Source organism: Ruditapes philippinarum, unplaced genomic scaffold (genome assembly GCF_026571515.1).
Source record: "Ruditapes philippinarum isolate M1 unplaced genomic scaffold, ASM2657151v2 ctg1025_1_1_1_1, whole genome shotgun sequence".
Classification (NCBI taxonomy): domain Eukaryota; kingdom Metazoa; phylum Mollusca; class Bivalvia; order Venerida; family Veneridae; genus Ruditapes; species Ruditapes philippinarum.
Window position 1 is genome coordinate 96,208 of NW_026857505.1, and position 17,421 is coordinate 113,628.

Consider the following 17,421-nt stretch of genomic DNA (forward strand, 5'->3'; position numbering starts at 1 on the left):
ATTTTCCCTAAAAATAGTGAATGGATACGAGATTGAAGAAAGGACTAGTCCATTTAAGATGGAAGAAGGGTTAAACAGTAAGATATATAGGAAGACGATTTGGAAATTGTTAATTTTGTCATTCATCTAACTATTGATTTTGCACCACAACATTCATTGATATAAGTCAGAATATTTAAATGTCTCTTTAAAGTACGTAGCCACACAATTATAAGGCAGAACATAGAAATACATTTTCCCATCCGTAAAAACGCCTAACTTTGTTATTCTTGATAAGGTTGGTTCACGTCTGTACTAAATTACGCAGTAATAGCAATTAATGAGTCCACAGTGTATATACAGATATTGAAGAATTAAGAATAGTTTGGCCATTTTATTGCTCCTTGCCATAGTGACTGCAAATCACCTGTTTTAGGTTTTACATGCAATATTCCATACTTGTATTTATTTCACAACTTATAAAATGTTACAAATACTATTAGAATCATTGTTGGATCTGATCTTACCAATTTAGCCTTGCTTTCATTTCCAGGGTAAAAAATTTCCCTATAAAATCCATATCACACCCCGTATGGTCAATAGATTTCAGTATTGTTCTCAACAATGTATATTTACCTCATTTTTAGCTAGACTATTCGAAGAATATGAGAGCTTATAAGAATCTTACACCGGCTGCCGGTACAGACCGGAATATCTATCTCGAGGGTAACTGTTTACAGCGGTAACGAGGCTCTGCCGAGTTTCCGCGAGAGCTAGATATTCACGTCTGTACCAACAGCCGGTGTTTGATTCTTTTTCTTGCATATTGCATGTCAATTATTTTCGGAACAGAAATTATGAAAACTGATATTCTCATTACGCACTTTTTTTCTTATAGTAGCGTATGAACATACAACTTCATTCATAACGGAAAAATGACGTCATCCTAAGAAGGCGATTCATTCATAAAAGGCGCGCGTCAATGACGTCATTTAACGCACGCGACTTGTCTTACATGGGGGGTGTAAGACAGAGTTTTCTAGCACCGGTGAAAACGGTAGATAATCCTGTCTGAGATGCAAGAAATTGTAGTCGCCCCGGCGTCGGCGTCAGCGTCCGCGTCGGCGTCTGCGTTGGTTAAAGTTTTTTGTAAAGTCAAATATCTCAATTATTACTTGAGATATTCAATTGAAACTTACAATACTTATTTATAGTAACAAGGTACATCAGATTGACAAGTTGGATAACTCTGCCTACAATATTGACAGAATTATGCCCCTTTTTAACTTAGAAATTTTGGTTAAAGTTTTTTGTAAAGTCAAATATCTCAATTATTTCTTGAGATATTCAATTGAAACAACTTACAATACTTATTTATTGTAACAAGGTACATCAGATTGACAAGTTGGATAACTCTGCCTACAATATTGACAGAATTATGCCCCTTTTTAACTTAGAAAGTTTAGTTCAGTTTTTTGTAAAGTCAAATATCTCAATTATTGCTTGAGATATTCAATTGAAACTTACAATACTTATTTCTAGTAGCAAGGTACATCAGATTGACAAGTTGGATAACTCTGCCTACAATATTGACAGAATTATGCCACTTTGGAACTTAGAAATTTTGGTTAAAGTTTTTTTGTAAAGTCAAATATCTCAATTATTGCTTGAGATATTCAATTGAAATTTAAAATACTTTTTTATAGTAGCAATGTACATCAGTTTGCAAAATTGCATAACTCTGCCTGCAATATTTGCAGAATTATTTGCCCCTTTGAAACTTAGAAATTTTGGTTAAAGGTTAAAGGTCTTCAAAGATATTTACTTAAAACTTTACACATGCACTTAGAGTCATAATTGGAGGTTCATAATTGTATGTCACTGACTCCATATGTTCCATAACTCTATCTTGCATTAAGGCTGATTCATATCCCCTTTTCTACTTAGTCTCTTGGTTAATGTTTACATGCAAGTTTTACATATCTCAATAACTATTAAAGATATTTATTTAAAACTTCACATATGCATTTAGGGTCATAATTGTAGGTCACTGACAAAGATCCATAATTCTATCTTGCATTAAGGCTGATTTTTCTCCCCTTTTTCAACTTAGAAATTCATGGTAAAGTTTTGCTTGTAAGCTGTTATCTCAATAACTACTGAATGGTTAGTGCCTTTTTTGGGACAATTTTATGCATTCATATTAATAAAGCAGCGATTTACTTGATAAAACATCTTAATAACATATTATTACATTTCAGTCTCATCCATGTATACAATGTACAAATATTACAGCATATAAACATAGAAAATATATACATGACCTTTCATTAAATTTAAGGCGTGTTTTAAAGATAATTCACAAAGATGCACAATTTTAAAATTGTACAAATAGCTCGACAATTCGAAGGAGAGCTTATATTGTACTCACTCAGGCGTTGGTGTCGTATTTTGTGCAAGTTGGTATCTCCAAGGACCAAGACTACTGAAGGGAAACGGTTGAAACTTAACACACTTATTTGAGAGTATATTAGGAGGTCACTCTCGGCCCGTAACTTTAATTGGATTTTGATAGAATCATGGCCCTTTTTGAACTTAAAATAATTCTGCATCATCTGGGCCCTTGTTTTTTCTATTAAGCACTGAGAAAAGTCGAGCACGCTGCCCTACTGACAACTCTTGCTTACATTTTAAAACAAAACTAGAACATAAAACAGAATAAAATGGTATCAGATATTCATTGGCTCATTTTCGTTATGAAAATTCTGAAAAAAATTTAGTCATGGTTATGTTCTTTATAAAAACAATTTGATATGCTACTTCACATCTCCTTAATCACTGAAGGTATGGAACTGCACACATATCCGGAATATGGCTTAAACATGGCGTCCCAGCAACACATCACCTAGCTCCCACTTATGAATAAAGTTTGAATAACTCTTATTTATTCTGCGCAAAGATTAATTAAATATTAATATACTTCAGATTAAGTAATGTTTATGAAATCCTGAGTTCATAGGACTGACTTACTGAGCTGAAATAGATCCTTCCGCACATCAACGCGTAAATTTCATCAACGCCTAAATTTTAAATAAAGAACTTTTAAAATAAAAATTATAGCTCTGTGGTTCTTACACCGGTTGATGTTGTTGACTGATTCACATTATGGGTTCAAATGTCGCTAATGGCCATGGATCCTTTCATTTGGTGAAGTTATCAAAGTGGCTGACGGAGCTTCGGTGGCTCTATTCATACGCCTGCCCGTGCCAGAAATGATACATTGATAAACACCGTACCCTTCCTCCATCAGTAAAACTGAAAAGTCACCGTATAACTTTCATAGTGTCGACCGACGACGTAACCTTCCACTGTCAAGATATATAAATGAATAAATGATAAATATATACAAAAAAATAAGATATTTTTTTATGAAAAAAGTCCATGAAGTTGACATTCGTTTTAAATATATTTGTGTAATGATAGTCTATTTTTGCCAACGTATCGTCTGCGAGAAAGGGGCTTACAACTGAAGATTTATTAGTATACAAGTCTAGATTTCAAACCACTGCTCCAAATCAGGGAAAATCTGCAAAAATTACAATCACAAACCTTTTTTCAAGAAATACAAGCTCTTTTCTTGTCAATTTAGACTTAATGAGAAATTTCGTCTTAACAGCGGAATAAAATTAGCAGACAAATCATCAAACGTTTAGGAACTTTACTTTACTCTATCGATCAAACGAAGAAGTGATCTCTTGATATTAACAAAAGCAATTGCAAAATAGATACGCTTCATCAAAATAATGATGTCCGAAAATGAAAAAGCAACACTGTTTAGTGTCAATGCGCAGTTAATAATAGCTTACAGAGCATAAAGACAGACTAATATGTCATTTTACAATATTTATGAACATTTTGAATGATTATGTGGTACTGGAAACAGAGGTAAAAACTCGGAAGAACAGCTTAGAGGAAAATCTTGATAAATACGAGGATAATTGTGAAAATGTTCGAAAGTACTAACTAAAAAGTTTAACTTTAATGCCGGCAAATTAAAAATCGTAAAACGGCGCTTTGTTTGTGAACAGTATGGTAATTAACGAGATACAGTCAAGCCCGTGCTAAGTACCATCTCACATGTACATACCAGTATTTTTAAGCTTCTAACTACGGTGGCACAAAGGTGACATGTGACATTGTTTTTATTTATCTCGTGCGCACGAGATACTATGTCGGAGCCACGAGTTACTAAGTCATGGGATCGAGATAACTAACCAATCAGATTACACTATATATATTATGAACTTAAAAAAAATCTGTGTAAAGTTTTACATACAAGATTAATCTTTGAAAATACTGAAGATATTTACTTTGAACTTGTCTTTAGAAGCATATTAGAAAGTCACATTCCAAGACCCATCAGACATTAATTTAGACTATAGCCCTTTGTGGGGACAATTTTGGGATCGATTTGGTCAGTTTGTACGTACTACGGCCTGTTAACTTTGTTTATACGATAACATGAGAAGGAATAAGTCCTGGTTTATTTTATTGGTTAAGGACATTGCCAGTGGACAGTAGATAGCCTAGGATGTTTGAGGTCAAGGGTCAAGGTAACCATGACACTTCATGTTATGTAAAATCCTTGTCTGATGAATAATTTAGAAGGGTAGGCCATGGTATATATAACCTATAAAGATAAGTGCACCTGATCAGTAGATGACAACTAATAATTTCGAGGTCATTGGGTCAAAAATCAGGTTCACAATGTCGCTAATGTAAAATTATTGACAAATCAATAACTTGTATAAATGGCACTTTTACAGGCAGGTGAAGTAGGGGCATCCTTGTCCTGTAGCACATTTCTACTTACCAAGGAAAATTCATATAAATAGTTTATTCTGATAAGTTAATTATTTCGTGCACAGGTCTTAATTAGCTTGTTCCCACGACTTAGTAACTCGTGACCACGACATAGTATCTCTGCGCAAGACTTAACCATCTCGTGGCCACTACATAGTATCTCGTGCGCACAAGATAAATAAAAACATACGCATGTCACCTTTGTGCCACCGTATCTAACACATTCAATTTTGCATGTATTTGAAGAATAATTTAACATTTTATGGCCGAGTGGTTAAAGCGTCGGACTAGTAATCTAAGGATTGCTGACCGTGTGGGTTCAAACTATGCCAGGGACAAACCATTGTTTCCTTGAGCAAGAGACTTTACATTCATTGCTAAGTACTGGTTGGTTCCAGGAACGGATTCGAGAGTGTTTCAATAGCTTCCAACACAATCGAACTAAAATAAATTTGTATAGACAAATTTACACTTATGCATGTATGATCTCTAAATTATAGTTTATACTTTCGGTCGACGACCGTTCTTTGCAAATAAAACGATTTAGTATTTATTACATTGTTTTGGTCAGATTAAGTGGTTAATCAAATTCCCAGTTAATATTCCTCATTTCCACAATGTTCATATACAAGTGGGACAAGTAGGGGCCCGCGTGGCCTAGTGACTGCCTCTCAACCTGTGGATCATGGGTTCGAGCCCTTATCGGGTCACAATCATGTTTCTTCATATGATACCAGTACTGGTTTGTTCCATGAAGCTTGAAAGTAATTAATATAAGTTGCAAAACTTGTTTCGCAATCGAGCTTCAATAAATATGCTTAAACTAAGTGAGACAGTAGTGATATTTTCAGTAATAATTCAACATACGCTAGCACTAGTGGTACATTGGCAGCTGCTTATTTTCTTTTATATTCTGAGAACGGACAATAAGACGTATTATAGTTACGTCTGGAACATTGTGTTTTTATCTTTCATAGGCGAAACAAGAAACCCTGAAAGGTGTAACACGTTCCACGAAGAAACCAATACTTAAGTATTTTAAAACTTTGCAGAACTCAATGAAATGCTTTATTTCAATAATAAAAGATTGACACATAATATGGCTACGGTTTGTATAGCTACTGTTTGTATGGCTACTGTTTGTATGACAGGGACGCTAAATCTAGATGTCCTGCCTTCCATAATTCTCTTAGAGTTTCTGAAATAAAACAAGTTGAAATATAATCGTTCAATTCACGTAAAATATAACCTTTTTCGATACATTGATATACCTTAAAACATTGATATACCTTCGAATTCGGACAAAAACATTTATGATTCAGCTTTATTTGATAATCTTCTTAACTTTTAAACTGCGTGGCCGAGTGGTTACGCATCAGGCGGATTGCTACATGTTCAGCTTTAGAGCAGCATGGAAAAGTTACGTTGTAGTAAACTGATGTTTGACAGTTGGACATAGTTTGCCAAATACATATTAGTTTAATTGATTTTCCTTACTTCCAGTTTGGAACAGTACGATAATAGTAAATTGGTTTCAAACAATAAGATAATGAAATTGAGCAACCAACGCTGTAGAGTCTGCACGGGCTGAACAAACATGCTGGTACTATATTGGCGCCATTTCGTTTGGGCACTTAGTTCATGATATACTATAAGGGTTAACATTATGACCGCACAAGCAGAATTACAGTTTGTTATACATTACTATTAATTCTCTTTCTTACAATTTTAGATTGATTTTTTTCTACAAATTATAGTTATTATTAAAATTACGTTCTCTGTTTAGATAATTTGCTTTTAAAACTTGATATTTAACTACAAAAATGCCAATGCACACAATTAACATTCAAGATGATATGCAAGTATTGTTCAAACGTATCACATTATACATCATATCATAGCTGTTCTACAGGTCACGTGTTATTAACTCTTAAACTTTGATCTGTTTTGAATTTGAAACAGTCCATTTAAAGCTGCGAGCCTCAAGATGAAGAAAAATATTACAAGGAAATCAAACTTGAGATTTTATAACAAGTAAAATGGTTCAAGATAAAAGTAATAATTTCCATGTTATGTGCAGTTTATGACCGATTTTGCAGTGGTTTTTACCATATTTCCACCGCGTTACTAGTGCAGCAAGGACTATTTTTGCATATTTTGTCATCTTTTTGGGTATTTACATGGGTAGTAAGTGCTGTTTTCTACGTTGGCACATATGTGACATGTGTGTGTTTTTATTTATCTCGTGCGCACGAGAAACTATGTCGTGGCCACGAAAAACTATGTCGTGATCATGGATTACTATGTCGTGGCCTCGAGTTACTAAATCGTGGCCACGAGATAATTATGTGATGAGCACGAGATAGTATGTCGTAGCCACGAGTTACTAAGTCGTGGCCACGAAATATTTAAGTGGTGCGCACGAGATACTATGTCGTGGCCTTTAAACTTAGAAAATTTCTCTTTAAAGTTTTACATGCAACATTAAACTTTGAAAATACTGAATATTCACTGTAAACTTAATACACGTTTTTAAGATCATATTAGAAAGTCACTTTCCAAGGCCTATAACACAGACATTAATATTGACTAAATAATAGCCCTTTGTGGGGACAAAACGACATAGTATCTCGTGCGCACCACTTAATTATCTCGTGGCGACGACTTAGTATCTCGTGCTCACGAGATAAACAAAAACACAACATGTCACCTGTGTTTTCAGTTAATTAGAAAATTATTTTCTTTGTTCACTTCACAATATTGTAGTTTTAAAAACATCTTCTAAGTTTTCATGGAACTTAGCATGAATCAATAAAGTAACTTTGATATCAAACTATAAAACTTGAATTTACAACAGGATATATATGCAGGCCGGCCTGGCTCTATACTGACGACAAAGGCAAACTACATTGGATGCAAACAGAATCGATTACAGAATACGAGTCTGCAAAGTTAACATTATTTTCGTGAGTCTACCTTCAGTGCACATGCATTTTCTATAATGTTCTTTTGAAAACGTCTTACTTGTTAATGCAAAACATTGCACGTTGTTACACAAAGAGTCGCCGCAGCAAACGGAACATGATGCTAGTCCGGTACTCCGTTTACCTACTATCACGCCATGACTGAATAAATTACTATTTTCTATCCGAAATCTAGTTACGTCAATGCATGGCTAAAATAATAATGGTAATTAATTAATTTCGTTACCTTATGTTTAAAAAAAAACGGCATGATATCGCGTCATATAGGCAGCGGTTTATATCGAATTCTGAGCTTAGCAGTGCTTAATTTCATTGCTTCTGTATTTTTAATAAATAAATCAACCGAAACTGTATTTTGAATAAGAAAATCAACAGCATAAGAAAATCGACTCTGCTGCATTTTGAATAAATCTGCTGAATATGTCTATTTGTTTATGATCTACGATTGCTTAAAATCTAATAGCAACATTTTTAATTACAGTTAAGTATTATAGTCTGTCCCACCAAATTTGAATATTCCATTTTTTATTTAATATAATATTAAAATCATTTGTATAAGTGTCATGTTAACCCTGACGTCAATATCTCTAGGGATGTTTTTCATTTTTTTCATTAAGTCAGTAATATGGACACAATTTTAAAATTATATTTTTTTCCCATTGACTTACGTTGTAACCTGACGTGACGTCCATTTCAAAATGGCGGCGCCCAAACTGACGTCATTTAGGGTTCCCACAGTTACCGTGAAATGTACTCGATAATTATAAAAATTTGATTATTTCTATTTACTTACTGAAATACCAGTAACCGCTTTATAAATTCTAACATACAAAATATTTATATTTTATTATCATGATATCTTGTCGTAGAAATCTATTTTATATTCATTTTAAGAGAAAAAGAGCAATAAAGTAATTTGATTAGATAGCGTTTTCAATCAAGCGCGTATATTGAATACAGCAACCGGGAACACTAGCCAGAAGACTAAACAATGGCTCTTCGCTTATGTTTTACATAATTCTGTAGTTGTCTGAAATGTGTTCATTAGTATGCATAAAGTGTATTCAAAAATAACTAAATAAACCAGGTCCGATGGGTTGCCCTTCTTATTTCGGGCGTGATGTTCGTGCGCTAAAACTTTTCGTATGTTAAAAATCTGGCAAGAAATATAAAGAAAGCATAGGTTTGCTTGTATCATCAGTGTCTACTTTAACTAGCTCCCTGGCTAATGAGAGAACAAAGGCTCGTTCGCGGAAAAGTGTAAATTATAAGAATATAATCATGCTTTCTAGTTTGTGCAACGAAACGTAGGTCTATACCCTTTTAGCTCGTTAATACAAATTTAACTTTCCTCACAATTTAACAAAATGTCCAGAAATACTGGTAGTTGATGATATTGATAAGAATAAGTTTGAATTGGAGCCTTCAGTAAATGTCAATAAGTTTTTTTTTATGTATAATGAAAATTATTTTGATGAGGAGATCGAGCCAAAGAGAAACGCTGAGTGACGTCCTCAATAATTTAAGCCTCTCTTAAATTTGAAAATATTCAGTGAGAAAAACAATAGCTTTATTTTTTGCTGGAGAAAAAATACCGCATATTGTACATATTTTGTAGCTGAAAGATTAGGCCTAATTTTACAGAATTTGAAGTCTTGAATAACGAAATATTATGTAGGAAATCATTTCTGCGAAATATATAAAAATAGCTTAAATACATTAGATCAAAACGAAGGTTATATGTAAATAAATGGAAGAAGTATTGTACTGCCATAGATTCATGTCATTTATTAGAATCTAACTGTGTTTAAAATTATTTAAATGATATCAAAAGTTTTATTGTTGATGATGCAGTTACTGCAAAATCTCGGTATACAAAAATATTTTAAATGTCATAAAGACAAATTTATCTCAACGCTTAAAAGTATCTGTATAAGGTAACCTATGACTAACCACTCGAGATCTCTCAATGCCGCCACTGGAAACATCTATAAAAAGCGTGAGGCATTTTTGTTACGTCATATATTTCATAAATTGTTGTTGACGTAATAAAGTTTTTTTCGTCAGGAGTTATAAACATTGTGAATTTGACTACTGAAATTGATGGGCGGGCCATGGGCCGTTCTTAAATTATGGATTTGGAACATAAGTTGAATTATGATGTGTTTCATTTACATATTTCATTTGCTAACCCAGATAACTCCACATATAGATCAATGTTTTAATAATGAGACATATTAACAGAGTAAAAGAATCAGGATTATAGTTCGTAAATGTACGAGCCATCTTACATTCAATAAGTTTTAAAGTAGAAAATGGGATCTGCGGAACTGGATAGAAACTGGCAATGACGGAATCTTCATATTGCGAATTTGCCGTGACGTTTTCGAAATTCATAGGGATTCTATTTCGCTTAAAAGTAAGTGCCATTTCTATTTCATGTGAATTGATGTTCTGTTGATAATTATTCATTTATTTTTAAGTTTTGCATCATGCATCGCAACTAAACTGTTACATCTTGTAGATCCAGCTTTGTAAGATAATCATGAAACGACCCCTAAAACCTCCTGTATATTTTAGAAACATGACGCGTGCTTTCTCCCGTTCACCTTCAAATGAAGAGTACTTCGGCAATCCCGGGCTACGGAAAATACACAACAGAGATTTGCCGTAGAGTAATCAAAATTTGCTTTTACAAGAAAATTAGGCACTTAAGAGAAAAATTCTGAAAAATCTCGAGGGTGATTTTATTTAGTTTACAAAAAAAGTCTAATTTTTATTCAACCTCGTTTTGTTAATTCATACCAGGCAAAAGATCATTTCCATATTTAATGGTACAGACTATAGTTATTGTTGAAGAATGAATGAAACATTAATTTATGTATTATACCAACGTACATGTTTGTTTGCACATCCCATTGAAGAAGTTGTAACGTTATCAATGCCCTCATTCTGCTCAACATAACACACCTTTTTTGAAATATCGAGTAAAAGCTATATTAGTAATTAGTACCGTTTTAAATAGAGTCCAATAATGCAGTGAAATCTTGATAAAGTGAATATCTCATTTATAAAGTACCATCTTGTTTAAAATCAGACATTTTTTAATTACGGAAATTTCTGTTTTTAGAACTATTCTTGTATATTTGTACAATATAAAACATGACTTTGAGTCAATACAAAAGTAGGACCTAGACCTAGATCATGGCAGATCTCTAAACTGTAATCAAAAATGGAAGATGTATTTAATTTCAGTAATCAAAAAGCAAAAATTCCAAATATTTTTACCTGATCCGGATTACATGTCGTCACTGTATTACATAAGCTTAGGTCATTTATATTCTTACAATCAAAGCACTTTAGGGGAATAGGCACAATACTGTCTGGGAACAGAATATTAGTAATATTTACAGATAGCTACATATATACATTATTGGAAAACAGCTTAAATGATATTTGATTATTTTTGTTCTTTTTTCTGTAAATGAATTCTAATTGAATTGGGATTTGGGCTTTGAAGTTTCAAAAAGGTGATTAGTGTGAAAATTGAGAAAAAACAAACAAACATTATTCCCAAGATAAGTTTGGTATAAATATATATATCTTAAAGTTGTAGTAATAAGTTGTTTAGCTTGTCTAATTTCCTTTTTGATTTTAAGTAAACAGTTTGAAAAAGTGCAAAGGTACTTACCTGCTGCAAATGCAGTACTCGCAAAAAGCAACAACATAGCTGTAATGAAAATCATTACGACATTAAGTTTTAATACCAATTTAAGTTTTATACATGTACTTAACAATGCTCTGCCAACTTCTCACACCTTAATGAACAAGCAGTTTTATTGTCTTAAAACATACTTACAAAGCAGTTAAATGATGACATAGTTAAAGAAAGACCTTTCTATTAAGTTTTGCTATTATCTTCTGTTATCATAATTGAAATACCGATTTTATGACGCTTAAATATCAACTTATGTAACATGTAATGAATTATCTTGTCTTTAGCAAACTCAATTCAAACTTACCGAAATCAAAAGTCATTTTAATGCCCTGAAATAGAGAGGAAAAGCACAAAGTTAAATCTCAATGTCTCAATTTTCAGAACAGATAAAGATAATGGTTACGTATAATATGTGACGTTAGTATGTCATGTAATCTAAAGATAACATATTAAACTTATATGCATTGTTTTCACTGATTTGCAAATACGTGTAATTAAAGGCACATTATACCTCAGAAACGAAAAAAATGCTTCTGTAGAAAGGGCAAACATTTATTTCTTATAACGTTTAAATAATGTTTTTAGGACAATTTAGATGCTTGTTACCTAAAAGATGTAGCACTTACTGTAAAAACAATGTCATAAAATAGATAGCAAAATATAAAAATGTAGTATTTTGCCGTCCATACAAAAAACTAAGTCTCTATAACTGAACTAATTGACAAAAAGACAACAGAAGAAATACGATGGTTCAGGTAATTTGGTCAATAAGTTATAAAAGTACCCCCCCCCCCCCCAAAAAAAAAAAAAGAAAAAAAAAGAGAAAAAATAATAAAATCATGTCTAGGGCAAAATGGGCATTTAAATATTTAGCAAAATAACAATGAAGATATATCATAAAAGTTATTGAGTTGCGTATACCCCTTAATTCCTTACAGGCCTCTAAATATAAAATGTGTTTTGTTTAATTTACTGCCATGTTATGTTATTCAAAGACGATCTCACCGGAATCGGTCAGAAATAGCTAACTTACTTTTACTGAGCAATCGGCATAAGTAGGCCTACACAATTTAAAGGAATAAAAAACAATTTTGAAATAAAGAAAAAGCAGCACCTCATTTGTAAATTTGTTTGTTGGGTTTTAGGTCGCGAAGACACTTTAACCATCCATGGTCATATGGCGACTTTCCAAATTTACTTGTGGAGGAAAACCTCTGGTGCCTCTCCATATATTATTACAGACACGAGCCTGAAACCTTGAGTAGAGCAACACAATACTGGCATGACAGAAAGATTAAAATCTTATCATATATATATATATATATATATATATATATATATATATATATATATATATATATATATATATATATATATATATATATATATATATATATATATATATATATATATATATATGATAATAAAACGCACATATTTCACGTATTACCAGTATTGTTAAATTATAGTGCATGGATATAGATAGAGAAATAAATTGACGGAAGCGGAGATAATTTCTACATATTTCTTAATTTACGTCTTGATACATATCCAAGACTTCGTTCCCAAACGTGCTGAGAAAACTTCCAATATAACCGCCCACTGCACGATGTTTCAGAATACATCTTAAGATATATTTTATTGGATACTTGAGAAAAAATGGTATCAGAGACTTGAACAAGATGTAACTGTGAACCATTCATTGTTTGTAATTTATACTTTGTTGGACAGACGCAGGGGACAGCGGGTCGCAGTCTCTTTTCTCAGCCTTGAATCGAAGCAGTGGTCACCCTTTGGGCACGTGTCCAAGATATTTTCTCGTTTGTTTTCGTATACGTTCCGACATATCATTCTTTGTGGCATTCACTACAGATATTTATTTTATTGTACTTGAAACATTTACGGAAACTGGGGCGTCCACTGGATCCGCCCCGTGAATCGCCAGTACCCTGTACACAGGCCGAAAAAGATTAACGAATTAAAGTATTGAAATCATTAACGTTGATATATGATAAAAATAAATATAATGGAACGTTATTTTTTATCAAAGAACGAGTAACCAGTTTCATCTACTTAATTTCTACTTTTGGTCTGTATTTTTGCATAATGAATAATAGTATGCAAGAAAGGTAAACTAAATAGACTTGCAAGGCAATTTAATTTCATCTTCTAGACCTAAACTGGTTTATAAAAGAAATAACGAATCTTGCACTGTGTCGTCACTTCTGTCAGTTTACTGAAAGAAAGGAGAGTAACTCACAGAATAAGAAAGTCATTGACTGTGACCGTGATCTCCAACCAGTTTCGTGATATACGAATTTAATCATTATCAGACAATTGGGAAACCAATTCAAAGAGAATTAAATTATTCAAAATAACCCAAATGAGGTTATAATAACATTACTGAATCTATGGACACAATCAGACCATAACCTAAGACTATTGTATCTTTTCTTACATCTATTACGCATCAATAAGAACTAGAACTATGCTTTAAAAAGTACGCTAAGAAGTATTAGATTGTAAAAAAAAAATGGAATTAAACCTAGTCATCATGTAACCAGTTTTTATTTCTAGGAAGCATTTTCTAGACCCAGTGCCAAACTTTTTCTTTTCAAAAATTGTGCCAAACAATGTTACGAAAAATGATTTTGTACATAATCACTTACTAGCTCGAGTCCCTTGTCACTTGAAAGAGAGAACTGTTTAATTTTGGACAAATAAAGAAGGTTTGTGAACCACATGGATTAATGAAATATATTGAAAACAGTATATTTCCTATATCATGTTTACTAATGTATTAAACTATACATGCTGGTTGAAAAAATTAACTTTTGTAAATATTTTTTCCTCAACATTTTGATACTATGAGGTTATTTCAATACTGTATTCTTTTGGACGACACAACTGTCAAACATGCCGGGTACGAGTCCAATAGAATCGGTATTGGTCTAATGTGATTTATAATGGCTTCATTATTACACACCACACTATTTTGACAGAACTTTGTTTCTCAAAGTACAATAAGGATTTTATATGAGTTTGTGTTCTCTGAAAATGTCATGAATTGTGTGTTCAACATATCAACAACAAAAGTTTGTCGTTTTATAAGGTTTATTTCCAGTTATTACTGGTACTGGGCGATCTTAAGTTTATGTCACAAAGTCTTGCCCCAATCTCAAATCTGAAAATTTAGTTTAAATATGATGACTTTAAGAAAAAAACAACAACTTTTTTAAGCCTTTTTCTGTAAACGAAAATGTAATCTGGATTTGCTCGTTCTTTGTTCGTTTACTTTTTATTAAAATTTGGTTAGCTCTTCGTAACGCTTGAATACGGTTGTTATTTTTCGGTAAGGATAATGTACGCCTACTTTATATACTCATTTGTATTAAACATGCACCAATCGTCGGTATGCGACAGTACATTTGAACCAGTGAAGTTTCTCTTATAGTTTTTCATCCGAGATGACCCATGTTCGAACTCATCCGAGCAATTACCGAGACAAATATCCTGACCAAGTTTGATGACAATTGAGTCAAAATGTGACAACCAGAGTGTTAACAAGTCTTTTCCATATTTGGGCCATGTTATCTAGTTTTTGACATATTCGACTTGACCTATAAATCATCAAAACACACTTTCAGACCTATTTCCAGGATATTTGGATCAAAACAGTAGCCACTAGAGTGCTAACAAGACTTTTCTATTTTTAGCTCCTGTGATCTAGATTTTCATTCGAGATAACCCATGTTCGAACTCATCCGAGCAATTACCTAGACAAGCATCCTGACCAAGTTTGGTGACAAGTCAAAAATGTAACCACTAGAGTGTTAACAACGTTTTAACAATCTTTAGCTCCTGTGACCTAGTTTTTCGTCCGAGATGACCCATGTTCGAACTCATTCGAGCAATCACCTTGACAAGCATCCTGACAAAGTTTGATGATGTTTGAGACAAAACTGTGACCGCTAGCTCAGATGAGCTCAGCTAAAAAGACATATTTTTGTCCCTATCTGCAAAGACGCCTAGCTTTGCTTTTATCTCAGAAAACTGCAAACTGTTGTTTTGACATTTATTTGTCTTAGACACAAAGGAGTAATTCTGGTGATAGAAATTTGATTAATCCCAAGTAATGATTGAATAAGGAAAGAAAGAAACGAAACCTGGTTAGGAAAAATCAAGGTCAACAACCTCTTTTAAACCAGTGTGTAAGAATTGGAACCGTTATTGCTTGATAAGGTTGGTTCATGTCTGTATTAAATTATGCAATGATAGCAATAAATGAGTCAACAGTGTATACATATATTGAAGAAGAACAATATTATTCGGCCATTTTATTCCTCCTGGCGATAGTGTTTGTGAATGGCGTGGCTTAGGTTATACATGTAAAAATGATACATTGATTAACATCCTACTCTTCCTCTGAAAAGTCACCGTATAACATTCATGGTGTTGATCGTCGACGTAACCTTCCACTGTCAAAATATCGTTATATATAAATGAATAAATGATGTTTCAAATACAAAAATTAAGATATTTTGATGAAAAAAGTTTAAGTCCATGAATTTGAAACAAACGTCTCAAATATAATTGTGTAATGATAGTCTAAAATTGCTAATGTGTCGTCTGCATTTAAGGAGCTTACTAATGAAGATTTATTAGTATACAAGTCTAGAACATCAAGTCACTGCTCCAAATCAGGGAAAATCTGCAAAAATAACAATCACAAACTTTTTCCAAGAAACACAAGCTCTTTTTCATTTAGACGTAATGAGAAAATTCGTCTCAACAGTGGAATAAGATTAGCAGACAAATCATCAAACGTTTAGAAACTTTCACAGGCTCAATCAAACCGAGCCTGCAACATTTTCAATTTTGTCGTGTTGGGCTTTCTTTAGGGATTCTGTATTTATCTATTTTACTATACTCTATCGATCAAACGAAGAAGTGATCTCTTGATATTAACAAAAGCGATTGCAAAATAGATTTGCTTTATCAAAATAATGATGTCCGAAAATGAAAAAGCAACACTGTTTAGTGTCAATGCGCAGTTAATTACAGCTTACAGAGCATAAAGACAGACTAATATGTCATTTTACAATATTTATGAACATTTTGAATGATGATGTTGTACAGAAAACAGGTAAAAAACTCGAAAGAAGAGCTTAGAGGAAAATCTAGATAAATACGAGGATAGTTGTGAAAATGTTCGAAAGTACCATCTTTAAATTAAAAATTGTAAAACTGCGCTTTGTTTGCGGTCAGTATGATAATTAATGAGATACAGTGAAACCTGCACTTATGAAACATCTCTTTGTAAAAAGACGCGAAAAACACACATACTGGTATAATAATGTTGCATGTATTTGGACAATAATTTGCAATATAATATCGAGCATTTTATGTATAATTTATACTTTATTTTTGCATTATATTGTTGTATATAATGAATAATCGTTTGTAAAAATATCTAAAGTATGATCACTTGATTATTATTTGTAATATTGGTCGACGAGCGTTCATTGCAAATAAAGCGATTTTGTATTTATTGCATTGTTCTGATCAGGTTAAATGTATTATCTTTATTCAATCAGCAAATATAAATATTCCTCTTTTCCCCAATGTTCATAATACAAGTGGGACAGTAGTGAAATTTTCAGTAAAATTGCAATATACACTAGCCATACATTGCAAGCTACTTTTTTCTTTTATGTTCTAACAGTTCTTGACTGATAACGAACAACTAAACGTACGTCGTATTATAGTTACGTTTGGAACATTGCGTTATTATCTTTCATGAGTGTAAAAAGAAATTCTAAAAGGTGTAACACGTTCCACGAAGAAACTAATATTCAAGTCTTTTAAAACTTTGCA

The 17,421-nt window shown here is 32.7% G+C and overlaps 1 protein-coding gene across 1 annotated transcript; it reads right to left on the minus strand.

The window, feature by feature from the left end:
• Nucleotides 1-5,894: 5,894 nt before the first annotated feature.
• On the minus strand, nucleotides 5,895-11,961 carry LOC132749975 (uncharacterized). Its single transcript, XM_060739921.1, has 6 exons — nucleotides 11,849-11,961; nucleotides 11,518-11,556; nucleotides 11,115-11,209; nucleotides 10,725-10,796; nucleotides 7,867-8,017; nucleotides 5,895-6,040 (listed from the first exon to the last, which is right to left on the minus strand). Exons 1-6 carry the CDS (start codon nucleotides 11,862-11,864, stop codon nucleotides 5,976-5,978), a joined length of 438 nt encoding a protein of 145 aa, XP_060595904.1. The 5' UTR covers nucleotides 11,865-11,961; the 3' UTR covers nucleotides 5,895-5,975.
• Between the last annotated feature and the right edge of the window lie 5,460 nt (nucleotides 11,962-17,421).